General features: G+C 39.3%; 1 protein-coding gene across 3 annotated transcripts in view; it reads right to left on the minus strand.

Annotated features, from left to right (window-relative positions):
• Nucleotides 1–12,006: 12,006 nt before the first annotated feature.
• CROCC2 (ciliary rootlet coiled-coil, rootletin family member 2) overlaps nt 12,007–18,088 on the minus strand; it is a 143,714-nt gene continuing 137,632 nt past the window's right edge. For all 3 annotated transcript variants that reach the window (XM_070753238.1, XM_070753236.1, XM_070753237.1), the window contains 3 exons: nt 16,471–16,602; nt 14,701–14,880; nt 12,007–13,135 (listed from right to left, as the gene is read on the minus strand). In XM_070753238.1, the coding sequence (XP_070609339.1) occupies nt 13,052–13,135; nt 14,701–14,880; nt 16,471–16,602 (396 nt within the window). In that variant the 3' untranslated portion in view covers nt 12,007–13,051. The remainder of the gene's footprint in view (nt 13,136–14,700; nt 14,881–16,470; nt 16,603–18,088) is intronic.

Consider the following 18,088-nt stretch of genomic DNA (forward strand, 5'->3'; position numbering starts at 1 on the left):
ATACTAGCCTGAGACTTTGCGGAGAGGGGCGGCATGCAAATCTAATAAATAATAATAATAATAATAATAATAATAATAATTATTATTATTATTATTATTATTTAGAATCATCAGATGTGAAGGAGCCATTTATGTTTTGAGTCCAACTCTGCTTGGTGCAGGAATCTAATCAAAGAATTTTTGACAGAGAACTTCTGCTTCAACATAGCTATCAAAGTAGTATTCATCACCTGTCACACTGAGTGATTCTATGGTTGCAATAGATTTCTGTAGGGAAACTATTTTGATTTTTTTCAGCATTACTAATGGGAATCTGCCTTAAATCAGCTATTTCATACTCTATAAGAATGAACATTATTACTTTAAGTAATTATTACATGTCTTAAATAATGATAAAGAAGCCTTTTTTCTGTTCGACATCCTTTCAGATATTTGAAGTGTACTATATTCTCTCTTACACATGTCCAATTTCTTTCATCACATTGAATAGGACAGAATTCCTATCTCCCCCACCCCCCGATCATCTCATTACAATTTCCATGTCTGTTCTAGTTCATCTGAATTTTTAAAAATATAGTCCACAGGTAATCACAATATTTGAGGTAGGAGCTGACCAGTGCCGAACTATTATTATTATTATTATTATTATTATTATTATTATTATTATTATTATTATTTAATTAGATTTGTATGCCGCCCCTCTCCGCAGACTCAGAGCGGCTCACAACAAAACAGTACAAATACAATTATTAAAACAATTAAAAACCCTTAATATGAAAACAAGCATACATCTCATACAAACCATACATAAAATGGAAACAGCCCAGGGGAATCAATTTCCCCATGCCTGACGATAGAGATGGGTTTTAAGGATTTTGCGAAAGGCAAGGAGGGGGGGGAGTTGATTCCAGAGGGTCTGGGCCACCACAGAGAAGGCTCTTCCCCTGGGTCCCGCCAGACGACATTGTTTTTATTGTATTACTGGGATCCATGTTTCAGTTGATGCTGAAATTACATTTGCCTTTAAAAAAAACTATATTACACTGGTGATTCATATTCGTCTCCAGTTTGTCAAAAGAGGAATGTTAGCTGTGTATACAATTGATTGCTTCCCAAAATGAAGCTTGAGAAATTAAAATCAAGATGTAAGCAGTGGGGAAAGGTGAGAGAAAAAGAGGTGCAAATTTCAAATGTGGTGGGTATAAGAAGTAACTACACTTTCACACCGACAGGGAAAAATCAACTGCTTCAAGAGGTTCAAACATGCAATCATTGTTTTTAATCAGGCCCTGTCTTGTCAAGTGTCAGAATAGTATCAGAGACCTATTGCAGTTGGAGAACTGGCAGAACTCTTGACAAGGAAGGAATAGAGGAAGGGCGATTCATTTCAATGGAATGTGTATGTTCTACAAAGCTAAGTGGTACATTGGTCCTTTGGTTGTCTTAATGATTGGTAGGCACTTATGCATATAGATAGGAGCCAGTGACCTAGAGCTTCAAAAGCAGTGCACATCAGGGCTTTTCAGGCATATAATTGCCATTTAGAGATTTTTTGAATAAACCTACTTGCTGTTGATTCTCCTTTGTATTTGACAATAGCAATAGCGCTTAGACCTATATACGGACTCATACTGCTTTACAGTACTTTCAGAACCATTTACAATGTCAGCATATTGCCACCAACAATTTAGGTCCTCATTTTACCAACCTTGGAAGGATGGAAGGCTGAGTCATATTTGAGACCGGTCAGGATCAAACACCAGGCTCGGGGCAGAGTTAGCCTGCAATATTGCATCCTAACCACTGCTCCAGCAGGGGATTAATGCTTTGGGATTTTTAAATGTTAAAAATGTCCATCAGTAGATTAATGAAACGGATAAAAATCCCAGCTTCTCTATTTTACAAGTCCATTGGTTTAAATAAATAAATAAAAAGCAAAAGTGCACCGTGAGCAATAAATAGAAAGCAGTAAATAGCCAGGGACAGAATGGCTGTGGAGGACAGTGACCTGTGATCAAAAGGAAGTGGACATTCTGCAACTGTTGCACGGTAGCCAGAGGTGGGCTGCTAAGATGGAACGGTGACATATGCTCACCCCCACAGCTCTGAGTACTAGCGGAGTCCAGTGGAATTATGCTACTGCACCTGGCAACAGTTGGAACAAGTATTTGTAACATGAAGTAAGAAAAGTCAAAGGGAGATTGCCTTTGTGGTGGTCTGGGGGTAAGTTGAGGCTAATGTGCTCTTCTGTCCTCCAAAAAACAACCAACCAACCAACCCCCCCCCCCCCTCCAACCTCACCCCCTCTTGTCAGGTATTCCTCATCCTAAAGCTGTTGTTTAATTTCAGTTTCCTAAGTAATGAATTTTCCATTTGTGTCTGTTAAATTTTATCCTCTCTGAGAAGTTTATATTCTCCTCCAAATAATTACAGTACAGTGAATAGGGAAGGAATACCGACGAGCAAAACTCCCTCCCTAGATCTTCAAAGCTCATTGATAGTACGTATTCTAGTTGTTCTTTGCAAGAAGGGGCATTGTTCTGTTAGTTGTTCAACCTCCCACCTGGATGCAGTTTCACTGTTGTCTCAAATGAGACCAATCATGGTTATATCATCAGCACACTTCAGTAGTTTAACAGATAAAACCAAAAGGGATTATATTATATCTAAAAGCTCCAATCCTGCTTTCAGTTATAAGAAAAAAAATATCTGCAGCCTGGAGCAGCTTCAAATATTTGTTTACCTTCTCTCCTTTAGTCAATTTTCTAATTATCAATACGTATAAAACTAACTATTCTAAGGGGACCTCAGATTTTAATTTTTACATTTTTTGCATTATAATTGAGTGTGCTATTGGGCTTTCCTACTTCTGAGGCAGAATGAAACTTCTCTGACCCTGTCTGATAAAATAATTTGCTTAAGATAAATGCTGACTTTTTTAAAGCTAAGACAAAGAGCTACTTGAGTATGGCATGTACTTTAAAACACATATTCCAGAAAGAATTTCCTGGTCTTATTTTTAGCATCTCAAGAAGAAAAAGGAAAACAACGTTGCCAGTATTAAAAGAGGAAACATTTTTTTTAAAAAAACTTTCTTTTTGATAACTTTTATGTACATTCTTTTCATTAATTCTTATATGACCACAACCACATTTAAAACAGACAGATCAGCTCTGGAAAATTTGACAGCTGTCAAGGACAAGATGAATATAGCTAGGAATGAAATGAACTTTGTATGTCTGGGCATGGCCTCTAGCTAAATTTGAGGTTTCTGGCATAGCCTTCTGAAGGAATAACTTACAAATAGAATTCCAGGAAATACTTAAATTTGATCCATAATGACTTGTGTTATTATCATAATCCCATTAATTTTGATGCACTTATTTGACGACCAAATCTTTGCACAAATTAATAGGCTTCTCAATAATGAGATTTTCACTGGACTTTAGTTGGACAAGCATCAATTTGATTGTGTTTAGTTTTACTGTCATGGTTTGCGATGTCTACAGCTGTCCATTTTTCCCTAGAAGAGTAGAGCTACACTGAAGACTTAAACCAGTCTTACAATTTTTTTCTTTCCAGATTTAGTGAATAATTCAAGAGTTCTCGCGTAATTCTCAAGAATCAGGATATTCACAAAAATGTAATGTCCAGGATACTTGTGAGAAATCTTAATCCTTTGGCTACATTTAGATCAGAGTAAGGTTAAATGACAACAATACACATGCACATACACACATGATCAATAGATAGATTGTTGTTGTCTGAGTCACATACAGCATTAAGCAATAACCAATAGCTTTTTCACAAATGAAAGTAAATACATTATCCTAGGATAATTTTTATTTTATTTTATTTAGTTTATTAGATAAACCCATCCTTATTAAATTACAGGTATAAGTACATTGCTCAAAAAAAATAAAAGGAGCACTTAAACAATGCAATATAACTCCAAGTAAATAAAAATTCTATGAAATCAAACTGTCCACTTAGGAAGCAACACTGATTGACAATCATTTTCACATGCTGTTGTGCACATTCAACTTTGTACAGAACAAAGCATTCAATGAGAATATTTCATTCATTTAGATCTAGGATGTCTTATTTGAGTGTTTCCTTGATTTTTTTGAGCAGTATATAAACATGGACATGGACATGAACAAGGAATGAGTACAAATAAATGGGGACAATAGGACAGGGACGGTAGGCACGCTGGTGCGCTTATACATGACCACCTCTTCTTTTGTTGCTGTTGTAGGATCCAATCTGGGTTGGTCACCAGGACCAGAGTTTTGTCTTCTGAGCTTTTGGACTTATCCTGGAGCCCATCCTTTTCTCTATTGAAATATGTAGAGAGAATTCCAGTAGAGAGAAGATCCCTGAAGATGGACTCCAGCACGAATCTGAAAGCTCACAAGACTAAATCTCTGGTCCCAGTGACTGACCCAGATTGGATCCTGAAATGTCTTTTTCCTACTGTGTATCTCACCAACCCAAACATACCATGATATTATATAGCATGATTTTTTTTTTAAAGTGCTTCCCAAACCTGGATAAGTTACCCAAATTGGGTGAAATTGTTTTTTCTATTTCTTCATGACACAAGAACCATTACCCAATCAAAATCAGGGCATTTACATTGGTTTAAAGTGGGCCCAAAACCCCCCAAACAGAACACAATTTGGGATAATGAAGGAAAAGTTTGCAAATCTTTATCTTAGAGCTTAATGGGCTTAACAGACAATTATCTTTGTACCTTGTTAGAGAGGTGAGTCTTTGTACTGACAGAGCTTAGCAGAGACTTGACTTTTTAAACAGGGAACTTTTATTCTGACATTTTCAGCACCACTCCAACTCAGTTTAAATAGATCAGTGAACAGACTACTGAAAGCTCCTTTTATAGTGTGGCTGTCAAACAGCCAACCAATCACAATGCTTTAACTTCCTGCTTGAAAGGCCTCTTGTGCTTAGCCAATCAGGCTTCAGCATCAGCCTTCCTGGCGGGTCTAAGTTGAGGACTTTGCGTTTCTGGTGGGGTTGTAAGTCGAGGACTTAACATATTTATCTATCTATCAATCAATCATAAATAGGAAAACATGCAGTCCCAGACTGTGTGGTTTGTCAACAATCAGTTAATGCTTAGGTGATGTGCAAACCTAGGCAAGCATGTTTTATGAAATAAACCTTGGTTAAATGAACCATGGCTTAGATGGTATGTGTGAAGCAGCTCAGTATTTTTCAGTGTAGAGATGATCTTCATTTCTCAACAGATTAGCTCACGAGGATAAATATAGCTTCTTAAATAAACAACTACATGTTATCCATCTTCCTGTGACATTTTAATAGGAAGCATCACAGCCAGCTAGATCATTTTTCTTCTTGACAGCGAAGTTGGCAAGTGACATGTTGAGAAGCAATTCCTTCCCGTGGAAGTTGGAAAACAATCTTCTAGGGCCGTAATGGTGAACCTATGGCACACGTATCCAAAGTGGCACATGAAGTCATGTCGCCCGGCACGTGCAACGTTATCTGTTTGTCTTCTGGATTTTTGGGTGTGCATGCACATGGGATGATCAGCTGCTTTTTACATGTGCACCAGTGCTGAAAACCGGTGTGTGCATGTGTACCAGCCAGCTGATTGTTGGGCACACATGTGTGCTACAATCTAGAGGTTCGGCACACCTGAATGCACATGCGCAATGTTTCTGCACGACCCTTTCTCCACGATCCTTTCTGCACGACCCTTTCTGCACTCGGTGCCGAAAAGCTTCGGCACCACTGTTCTAGGGCATATAGGAAGTTCGTGGCTAAGAACATACTGTACTTAAAACAATTATTTTTCTCATTAGTGTCTTGGAAACTGAATTAATTAAAACAATATATTCATTCCAACATATGGTGCTGTGAAAGTTAACTTAAAAAGCAAGTAATAATATTTCCACTTTGTGGCTTCACTCTCCTGGGAAACAAGTGCCACGAGTATGAGATCATCTCACTTCCTTGTTATACATATGATTGTATACCATGGTGGCATTGTATGTTGTTTGTCATTCATACAGCTCTGGAACAGATTCAGCTGAATCCCACAAATGCAACTATCTTCTCTTATTGAGTCACTGCTGAGCCCATGTATGTCACTCTGCATAAAGAGAGGCTTATTCCTATTTAATTCCAGCTTTATCTAGGGACATATTTTAGAGGATACACAAAAGCTCATTAAGATCCATCCATGCAGCTTACCACTCAGGAGAATAAAAGTTATAAAGTAATTGACAAAATTACACAAGAATTAGCTGAATAAACAGTGAACCTTTAAGCAAGTACATACTTAGTTTCCAAAGAACAAACTAATCTTTAATCCTTGCCTCTTTAGTTAACAAGTATTTGCTTCCTTTTCTGTTTGCTTCATGTTGTTCTTTTCATGCATTTATCTTTGTTATAAATCTCATGAAATTTGTTATCATATTTGTTCTGTCTGGGTCACTCCAGAAGCCAATACCAACCCAAAAAGAGAAGCCAGACACACTGGTAAAAGGCAAAGGCAGTTTTATAAAATTCAAGAAAAACACAGGTAACAGAAAATGTCCTTACAAACAGGAAAATGCTGTATCTTCAGATATATTCACGAAGGCCAAAAGTCCATGCAGCAATACAGAATTCTTGCTGCCAAGCCAAGGCTGCAGATAGCAGACCTACACCTCCCACGGATTTTCCAAAGCTGCTGGGCCACAAGCCAGGAACAGAGATGCCGAGAAACAAGACAGGATAACGCCACGCCAAGCTGATAACACTCCGCATGGCTTCAAGGGCTTGCCTGCCTTTTAAACCCTGCTGATGAGGACCACACCCAAACCCAGCTGTTTCTACTTCAATGGTGATAATATCTCTAACTGCTCCTTTCGTTGCTCTGAACGCTGTCTCATGTCAATGACAGCTTGTGCGTCATCACCTAATGACTCCAAGCTACTGGCTGGGGAGAGCCCCACCGGGCTCTCAAGCTGTTCTCCTTCATCCCATTCCTGATTTTCCTCTCCCCTGTCCGACTGTTCAGCTCCCTCCTCTGCGCTGTCATCCTCCTCTGGGCATGGAGCCAGCAGAGACACAGCTGGTCCCTGAGCAGCCTCAGGCTGAATCACAACAATATTCAAATTGGAAAAGATGCCAGAGGAGATAATCAGATCATCCTCACTGGTGCTAAGCAATTTTATTGGTGCTTATATCCCAATGTTCCCTTAGGTCTGCAAAGAAATCAGAATACATAGCCTGAGAATTGTATGCAACCTTTCCTCATATTTGCACACCACACTGGTGAATTTTAATAACAGAGCCCATATCTGATGGCCTCACTCTTTGCTTTAAATTTGTGAGGCTGGATACACCCATGTCCCTTTAAACATATCATTCCATTCCATTCCATCCCATCCCTCCACCTGGAAAAAGGTGATGATTTCACACCCACACACATGTGAGTTCTATCAGTTGCTTCTTAAGAATCAGTTGGCCATTATCCCTGAAGAATTTTTACTTTTAAAAGATATGAAGGGAGATAGATTTTTCTTATAGTTTGCAAAAAATAAAATAAAATTGGGTTTATGAAACAGAGTTATATAGGAAACTCATGCATTTGCAAAGAAAGTTCTCCCCAGTATTTCATATAATATCTACAATTACTAGCATTTTTATGTTGTCAAAATGGGCAAGTAAATTGACAGATTAGTTCACTTGCAAAATATATTTTACATGAGCCAACAAAAGTTGCTGAGTTGTCAGTTAAATTGATCATGATTAACATGTCAATCATACACTTTCCAAGAAACAAACTTATTGAAATGTGGGCATTATTATTAAAAGTAGGGCATAATTGTGTGCCTGTTCTGTGGCTTTTAAAGGAACAATCTCAAAAGTAGATTCCATGAATCCACTGGGATATACTTCCAGTAACACATCTGTAAGTTTTTTTTAAAAAATTCAACAAACTGTTGTTGGATTTGTTGCTTTTTGATGGGGCTTGCTCTCATGTAAAGTAAGTCAGATCCTTTTAAAGCTCCACTTCCAGTAGTCCGAATGATGAATTATATTATAAAGATCATGAGTGTGAAATGGTTTAGCAAAGCTGATATTTGTTTTAATCCTGTTTCACCTTTGAAAAAAAATACACATCCACACAACTGCAACTGCTGTGATACATTTTGCAAGAAAACAAAAAAAGGTTACAGTGTTTGTTGGTAGCTACAAGGGGAATGTTTAGCTTTCAGTGTTTGGAAGATAAAGCTCTTTTCCACCGGGACCTTGTTTCGAAGCTGCCTGTATTCAATACTGAAACAGCAGTAGAAATATCTGCTCTGGTAATTATTGCAAGGTCTGTTTCAGTGCTGAATGGAGGCCAAGGAACAGATTCCTGTGTAAGAACTGAAACTGAGCAGAAAAAGAACAGCAGGGCTCAGAAGGAACAGCGTCAGATTAACTAAATTCACCCATGGAAACTTTCCCTCATTGGAACTGACTGTGTTAGCAATGCATACCTATTTTCTGGGATTCCCAGCTCTTTGCCCACAGTTAGGTCAAATTTAATATCTACATGAAACCGCTGGGTCAGATCATCCAAGGGCATACCCAGCTTTACATCTCCACCCCATGTCCAGTCAATGAAGCAGTGGAAGTGATGTGCCGGTGTCTGGAGGCTGTTGGGGCCTGGATGGGTGTCAACAGACTCAAACTCAACCCGGATAAGATGGAGTGGCTGTGGGTTTTGCCTCCCAAGGACAATCCCATCTGTCCGTCCATTACCCTGGGGGTGGGAATTATTGACCCCCTCGGAGAGGGTCCGCAACTTGGGCGTCCTCCTCGATCCACAGCTCACATTAGAGAACCATCTTTCAGCTGTGGCAAGGGGGGCGTTTGCCCAGGTTCGCCTGGTGCACCAGTTGCGGCCCTATCTGGACCGGGACTCATTGCTCACAGTCACTCATGCCCTCATCACCTCGAGGTTCGAGTACTGTAATGCTCTCTACATGGGGCTACCTTTGAAAAGTGTTCGGAAAATTCAGATCGTGCAGAATGCAGCTGCGAGAGCAGTCATGGGCTTACCTAGGTATGCCCATGTTTCACCATCACTCCGCAGTATGCATTGGCTGCCGATCAATTTCCGGTCACAATTCAAAGTGTTGGTTATGACCTTTAAAGCCCTTCATGGCACTGGATCAGAATATCTCCGAGACCGCCTTCTGCCGCACGAATCCCAGCGACTGATTGGGTCCCACAGAGTGGGCCTTCTCCGGGTCCCGTCAACTAAACAATGTCGGTTGGCGGACCCCAGGGGAAGAGCCTTCTCTGCGGCGGCCCCGACTCTCTGGAACCAACTCCCCCCAGAGATTAGAATTGCCCCTACTCTCCCTGCCTTCCGTAAACTCCTTAAAACCCACCTTTGCCGTCAGGCATGGGGGAACTGAAACACCTCCCCCGGGCATGTACAATTTATGCATGGTATGTTTGTGTGTGTGTTTGTTAGTAAAATGGGGTTCTTTTTAAATATTTTAAATTATATTTGGATTTGTCATGAATTGTTGCATCTTGCTGTGAGCCACCCCGAGTCTGCAGAGAGGGGCAGCATACAAATCTAAATATTAAATAAATAAATAAATAAAAACTATGTGGTAGAAATTAGGAACAGAACAAACTCCATCTTGCTGCTTAGCACTTAATGTTCTAGCATTAAAGGTAATGGTTTCTGTTATTTTATTTTTAAAAAAAAAAACCAAAGAAACATCATTAGTGCTTGAGTCTTATCTATGGGAGACAGGGCAGAAAGTACTTCTTGGAGCTTGGCTAAATTAATCCTTATTTAGACAAGCTTAAAGAATGAATAAATCAACCACATTATGGGCAGATGCATATCTGCATTTCATTAACAATGAATGGAATTGGGATTTCATACTAGCATAGAGATAGGTCTAAACATAGGAGGAAAGGTTGCAGGAACTGGGCATATGGAAAGTCTAGTGAAGAGGAGGGCAGTGGTGGTGGGGACATGATAACAGTAAACAGATATTTGAGGTGTTGCCATGTAGAGGAGTGGGGGAGTAATGCTGCTTTCTAGGGTACCAGAGGGCCAGACCAAAAGCAACAGATGGAAGCTGACCAAGGAGAGATTAAACCTGGAAATAAGGAAGAACTTTCTGATGGCGAGAGTGATCAACCAGTGGAATGGTCTGCCTGCAGAAGCTGTGAAAGCCCCAACGTTGGAGACCTTGAAAAAGAGACTGGGATGGTGTAGGGTCTGGGATGGTATAGGGCAGTGATGGCAAACCGTGATGGTGGTACACGGAGCCATATATGCTGGCACACAAGCTGTTGCCCTAGCTCAGCTCCAACATGCATGTTTGTGCTGGCCAGCTGATTTTTGGCTCACACAGAGGCTCTGGGTGCATTTTTGGCTTCCAGAGAGCCTCCAGGGGGATGGGGGAAGGTGTTTTTACCCTCCCCTGGCTCCAGGGAAGCCTTTGGAATCTGGGGAGGGTGAAACACGAGCCTACTGGGCCCACCAGAAGTTGGGAAACAGGCCATTTCCAGCCTACAGAGGGTCTCCGGGGGGGGGGGCAGGAGAAGCTGTTTATGCCCTCCCCAGGCATTGAATTATGGGTGTTGGCACTCATGCGTGCATGATAGCCTGCGCACATGCTCTTTTGGCACCCGAGGAAAAAAGGTTTGCCATCACTGGTATAGGGTCTCCTGCATCAGCAGGAGGTTGGAGTGGAAGACCCACATGGTCCCTTCCAACACAATCAATCAATCAATCTTATGGATGCATATATATATTTTTGCTTTAAATTGAGTCTCAGGAATTCAGAGGAAATGATGTAGTCAACCCTATAAAATGGCTGTCATAAAGCTGAAGTCACAGATAATAGATTAAAAAGCACCAGTTCACCAGAATGCCTCTTACTACCCAATCTCTACCATTCCATTTTATCTTTTCGATTTTGCTAGGTACGTGAACATATTCCCAAACATAGCAAGGAGCTGTGCCTCAAGTGTATAGGATCCCTCTAGATTAGAGGAGTGTCAAACTGGCAACCTGTGGCATGGATGCATCATGCGCAGATCATGCCCACCCCAGCTCTGAGAATGGGAAAAATGTCATGAAACATCATGGCCATAACATGACACAACAGGTTTGATATCCATACTCTAGAATGTAGAGGCATTTGTGGAAAATGTGCTACTAGTGGTGTTCCCCAACTCTAACTTTTCCTGATTTTAAAGCTTTTTAGATGCTAGACTTCAAGTTGAACATAAAATTTAGCAGGCACAAATTTGGTAGAAGGGTATACAGGCACATTGGTGCCTTTATGTAGCATGTTACGGATCAGGTTATGGAATCAAAGCAATATGCATACAAATCAAAATTAATAAAAATGACTTCAAATTTTATCATCTGGTTCTTGATGTGCACCATGTAACCTTAGGTAAGTCAGCTTTAAGCAGATTTTAGCCATCAAAGATTTCCTTTAAAGAACCATGAAGAGTATTTTCAGAATTCCAGTAATTCTTAGCAATCCTTAGCCCCCTTTTACAGAAGTATAAAGTTAGTAATCATATCAGATGAATACATTTGGATCTTACTTTGTAATACAAGTATGACGCACTGTATGGGATTCAATTTGGACAGTGGGTCCTTTATGCTGTGTTTAATCAAGAATGAGATTAGCGCAATAGGGAGTTATAGGGTGACTATTTTAACTGTTGTAGCAAGAATACTTTAATAAAGAGATTTGGGGTATCAGAAGGACAAACAGATTGTTTTGCCACAAAGGTTTTATTGGCTACAGTCCACATCATCAGATGCATGAAGTGATCCTCAGCCAGCTTGACAGCTTATACTATAATAAATCTGCCACAAAACTTTCTGTTGCTAAAATTTGTCCACATTTCTGGGCTACATCTTAAATACTACTTATTGCAAACCAATTGTATACTCATTTCTCTATAAAATAATGCAAACCTCAATTTTGGAAATGGACATCTTTATTTTACTCACTGGCAACATGCGTTTTCCATCTAGATTTGGAAAATCCAATATTCACAAGGAAAAAATGTGAAACAATGATAACAGGTGATGTTTACAGCAATTCCAAGATGGCATCTTGTCATTCCCAGGGAAAGTAGTGTTTGATTCCAGAAAGGATTTCTTGGAGCCTGTCAGCTGGCAGAGTGGGTGGATGTCAAATGTTAACACTTTGACATATCTGGAGTCCAACATGTCAGAAAATGACTTAGGTTTGAATTAATCTCAGCCACCTGCCACCATGAAAATGGCTTGATGTTTATAGATACATTTGATCAATTCTTGGGTGGCGTTTTCACTATTCTTCCTAATTTCTCTATACTGAGTTATAAATTTGGTGCCAGCAGAACTGTGATTTCGTATGATGCACTAATAATGACACTGAGCGACTGCAACCAAATAGCTGCCACATGTATAACTATGCAGGAAGAGGAAGTTATAATTTTGCACAGTGCACCAAACAATATTTGCCAGCAGGAGGGAAAAATAATCTGACAACTGATGGAAATGCAGAGATATATAAATAGCAGGGTGCTCCTAGCAGGCACCTGGAATTTCAAAGTTTGTACAGCCAGTACTAAAAGCTCCAAGAGATCATGCAGGGATACACTACCCCAAGACCCAAACAAATGAGAATCCTCTCCCTATCAGATGTTCTAAATGAATTAGTTAAGCACTGGTGCCCTGGCTTTCAAGCATCTTAAAGAGAACAGCTGCCCGCACAGCAGGGTTTCCTCTGGGCAGTTTGCTGCCTAGTTATTTGGTATCTTTACTGTGCCTTCCAAGTGTTCAGAGTATGTGCTATTTGGATGGAGAAATACTGCATGCCAGCATTGCTCGTCTTAGATCTCCAATTTCTCTGACTGTGCTTCCGTTGAGTGCCCTAATGCAAGAAATGAATGAATCCAAATCCTGAGTGTAAGGATCATACTGAAGGGTGAATCTGCTTTTGGGCCATCTGAGATCCAGGTGCAGTGCTTGGCTTATTCATTTTACTGTATGAAGCACCTGGCTCAGGTACACCTGCCGTCTTCTCACTTCTTGATCCAACTGCTCTTTCAGAGAATTTACCTGCAAAAACATAAGCATAGGAAAAGATAAATATGAATATATAATTTAATCCAGAATTCTGACTTCAATTGCAACCAGTACCAGGCTCATCAGAATTCTTAGACAAATTTTGCTACATTCTTCTAGTGCTTAAAGTTTTCTGATTTTGGCCTCACAAGGCCGGTAAGTATTAAAACTGAGACATAGCAACTGGGGCATAGTTACTATGTGTGGTTCATGACCATAATGGGGATTTAGATTCCGTTTTCGCTGGCCTAAACCAATGCTTCATCTTCACATTCGTTCAGTTTTCAGAAATCAAAGTTGTAGGATTAGCATAAGCACTATCTTCAATTGTTTTAATTAACACCATTAATTGTTTTCTACAACTTCATTCCATCATTTTCTTCCCTTCTAAAAACTTGTTTAGAAATGAGAGCCCTTCAGATAGGAAATTATAGTAAATTGTTTATAAGTATTTTCACATAGTCCTGTTATGAAATATTCTCCTATTTCATTCCCTCTTGTTAAAATTATGTTGAATTATAATTAGAGGCAGTTCTGATCAAGTACTGTATGATCAAGCTAAAAAAAGAGCGTAAAGATTTGGATTTACTCTAGTACAATGTGGGAGGAAATCGTATCCCTTTTCTTTCTTTGGGAAATGGCTCAAGTATTATGAATATTAAAATACTCACAAACCTTCTGAATGCCAGTACATTAATGTTTCTGGTTTAGAATCATCAAACAGAATCATATCAAGTACAATTACAGTTCCTATTGTAAGACATTCTTGTGCTGAACATAATTCAAAATTGAACTTTGCACCCCTGCATCAATTGTCTTGTTATTTTATTCCGCTCCTTCCTGATTTTATCCTAGAAGCCTTCACTTATCTTATAGAATGGCTGCATTGGCTGTTCTTTATGTGCATTCATAAACTATAACATAGTTTGTTTGGTTTTAGCTTAAGTTCATGTGTAAATCCATTGTAGTTTTATGACAATGTTTGACATAAACCAGCCACTAGGGCATGTTCAAATCATGCAGACAAAATGATTTAGAAGAATAATTTTTGCTCATTGAACTGAAGGTTGTTTAACCAAAGGTTATTTAATAAACTACAATCATCCATCCATCCATCTATCCATCCATCCATCCATCCATCCATCCATTCACCCATCCATCCATCCATTCACCCATCCATCCATTTATCCGTTTGTTACACTAATAGGATTTCCTAAACTCAAATACTTAAAAGAGTTTTATTATTCGTCTAGAAAATCCAATGGACAGAATGATTTTTTTCTGCCCTGCTTTTAGATATTTGGACTGATGTTCATTCACAGAGAAATTTGGAAAAAACAACAAACCTTTTTCTCCTTGATGTCTTCATTAGTTTGCCTTTAAATAAACCAAATCTTTGGGATTTTCTTCATTCTTTCAACCCACTATCCCAACTCATACTAACACGGGACGTTTATATAAATCTTTCAGTGTGCATGTCGGTATTCTGTTTATGGATTTTAGACATCAACACAATAAGATTAATAAGAAACGTTACTCAGTCTACACCTATATTGTACCTGTTCTTCCAAATTTTTCACCCTTTGCCGATGGGTTCTTTCCTGGGATTGCAATGTCCGTTCAGCTTGGAGCTGAGCGTTGCGTAGTCTTTCTGCTTCAAGTTCCATGTCTAGCTGATATTGTGATGTCAGTTCCATCAGTCGCTGGGCATGTGCTTGTTCCAGCTCTGCAATCTGAACCTAGAATAAGTGTATAAAAATACAGCCTAGCTTTATGGGGCTCTGATGTTGAACATGTTGGTAAAGTTGGCTTCCAGAGCTTCATAACTGCAGGGGTTAGCAATGTTTTTGCTTCATTGTTTAAGGTCGCATGTTTTCAGAGGTAGCAATAGCAACAGCACTTAGACTTATATACAACTTCACAATGCTTTGCAGCAATCTCTGGGTGGCTTACAGTGTCAGCAAATAGCCCCCAACAATCCAGGTCCTCATTTTAACAACACTAGAAGGATGGAAGGCTGAATCAACCTTGAATCTGTCAGGATCGAATTCCAGATTGTGGGCAGAGTTTGGCTGTAAAACTGCATTCTAACCACTGTGCCACAAGGTAGAGATAATCCTTGATTTATAGTGAACAATTGAACCCCAAACTTCTGCTGCTTTAAGAGACATTTCTTAAGTGAATTTTGCCCCATTTTACAACTTTTGTTGCCGCAGCTGTTATGTGAATCACTGCAGTTAAATTAGTAACACAGTTCTGGCTTTTCTACTGACTTTGCTTGTCGGAAGGTTACAAACAGCAATCACATGATCTTGGGACCTGTCATAAATATGAACCAGATGCCAAACATCTTAATTTTGATCATGGGGATGCTGCATTGTTGTAACTTGTAAGTATGAAAAACAGTCATAAGTCACTTTTTCAGTGTCACTGTAACCTTGACCTGTTACTAAACAAAGTGCTGTAAGTTAAGAATTACATGTACTCTGTTAATATGATAACCTGATCAGAAGCAAGTGGTGGGTGGGGCTAAATAATCTTTTTGCCTCTGATAATTTATTTATTTATTGGATTTGTAAGATGCCCCTCTCAGATTCTTCCCCTGTTTTCTTAAAGTGATGTTTTCTTTTTTTCTTTTAGCCAAGGGGTAGGGCATGTTCACCATGAGCCTAAACTGGTCTCTTGTGGCAGAAGAAGACCTACATTAATAGATACTTTATTTCCTTCTCTCAGTTATCTACATGGGCTGGATTTTGTAATCTGTGTCTCCATGTCAGATCTTAGTGGTTTTGGAGAACAAATAGAAAATAGACAAGAAAAAAACCCATAACTGGAACTTGTTTATCTGGTTTCCTCTTGCCATTCAATATAATTCACCAGAATGAATATTAATCTCCACCAAATATCCCCCAAAGCATGCAGACAAACAATTCTTTGCTTGCCAGTTGCTCATGGATTTCATTTCACCCTGTCTTCATGATTTAGTTCATAATAATTAGAGAAATTATTTCTTCTCTTCTGCAGCAGAATATGATCCATGACCTTTTAAAGAAATTGAGTGTTAGGTATATGAGCATTGGCTGCTTTCTCCTCTAATTATTGTGCTTGAAGCAACTGTGAAGAGGTGATAAAAAAAGTAAATTATGCTGTTCATCAACATACCAGCCAAAGGGTGGATGGGCTGTTAGAACAAGCTATAAATTTCTCAGACTAGCAAATAAGAATGCAGAAGTACACACGATATTTTTATTTTACAGAGCTGTCCGCAGCACCATTTTATGAATAATTAATCTGCCTAGTAACCTTTAGGTTCAATAAGTCGAACAAACCTGCAGGTGTTCATTTTGCACCATGACGTCTTCCATCTCCTGCTGTAGGCTACTCACAGATCGATCCAGCTGTCCTCTCATCTGACTGAGTCTGAAAGTATCATCTTCTTTCCCAAATTTCTCACACTCTGCCTACAAAAAAAGACACCCAATCCCTTATTCAAAGATAATCTTAAATTAGGAATTATTTAATTCTTGCTGGGTACAATCTGGGAACATAATTTTGAGGTACTGTTTATGAACCATAATATAGTGGTACCTCTACTTAAGAACTTAATTCATTCCGTGATCAGGTTCTTAAATAGAAAAGTTTGTAAGTAGAAGGAATTTTTCCCATAGGAATCAATGTAAAAGCAAATAATGCGTGCACACCCATTAGGAAAGAAATAAAAGCTTGGAATTTGGGTGGGAGGAGAAGGAGGAAGAAGAGGAAGAAGACAGTCACTGCTGAAGAAAGAAGGTGAGGGGAGGGAAATAAAAAATACCCAAAACTTTAAGGCTTTTTTTAAAAAAAGAGGGATTCTGAGGCAGCGAGGAGGATCACACACCTCAATACACCCGGCGCGAGGCTGCCTCCCATACACTGTGCCAGAAAGAGAAACCCAGAGGGAATGTCAGAAAACTGGCCGGTGCCTCTCTCAAAAAATTTTCTGGACTCGGGTTCTTAAGTAGAAAATGGTTCTTAAGAAGAGGCTAAAAATTCTTGAACGCTCGGTTCTTATCTAGAAAAATTCTTAAGTTGAGGCGTTCTTAAGTAGAGGTACCACTGTATGTGGCTTAACATTGGTATGAATCAAACCAATCAAACCCAGTATCTATACTCAACCATGTGCTGCTTTCATATACTCTAGCTTTATTTTGGCACTAGAATCATACCCATTGATCATACACACACAATTCCATTTTGCTTGTTTCTGTTTCAATAATATAGTCTCTAGTATGCAACAATTGTTTTCCAACAGGTTCTTAATGGTCATAATTGGGTCTGTTTTCCCTTCTCATCCTTCTTGCACTGCATATTTAGAGAATGTTAGATACGAGTATGATAATGGAATGTGCACAAAAGATACAAACATGAATATTGAACAGGATGGCAAGTAAGAAGTATAGAAATTTTATATTCAATGGTGAGGAGAAGCAGGGAAAGAGGATAATATTTGCAGGAGCTGTCAAAATAGGTAAGATGACATAATTAAGAAGCAAGGTTCCTTTAGTACATTTATCAACATTGCGTCTATATATAAATGGACAGGGCTTCAATCATGGTGCCACAACTGTCACCTTTCCTGTTTTGACCCTCTTTGTGGATATTGCTGCACGGATGAGAAAGACAATTCAGATTCAGTTAGCTTGGAGTTCTTAATGGTCTCTGAGCTTGGTTGTTTGCTCATAAATATTTCATTATCCAACTAGTCATTCTGTTCAATGTTCATGTTTGTGCATTTTGTGCTCATTCTACTATCATACTTGCATCATCAGCATGAGTGTAGGATTTGCTGCCTGTTTATATACAGCCTACAATACCTCCGGGACCGCCTTCTGCCGCACGAATCCCAGCGACCGGTTAGGTCCCACAGAGTTGGCCTTCTCTGGGTCCTGTCGACTAAACAATGTCGTT

Source organism: Erythrolamprus reginae, chromosome 5 (genome assembly GCF_031021105.1).
Source record: "Erythrolamprus reginae isolate rEryReg1 chromosome 5, rEryReg1.hap1, whole genome shotgun sequence".
Taxonomy (NCBI): Eukaryota; Metazoa; Chordata; class Lepidosauria; order Squamata; family Dipsadidae; genus Erythrolamprus; species Erythrolamprus reginae.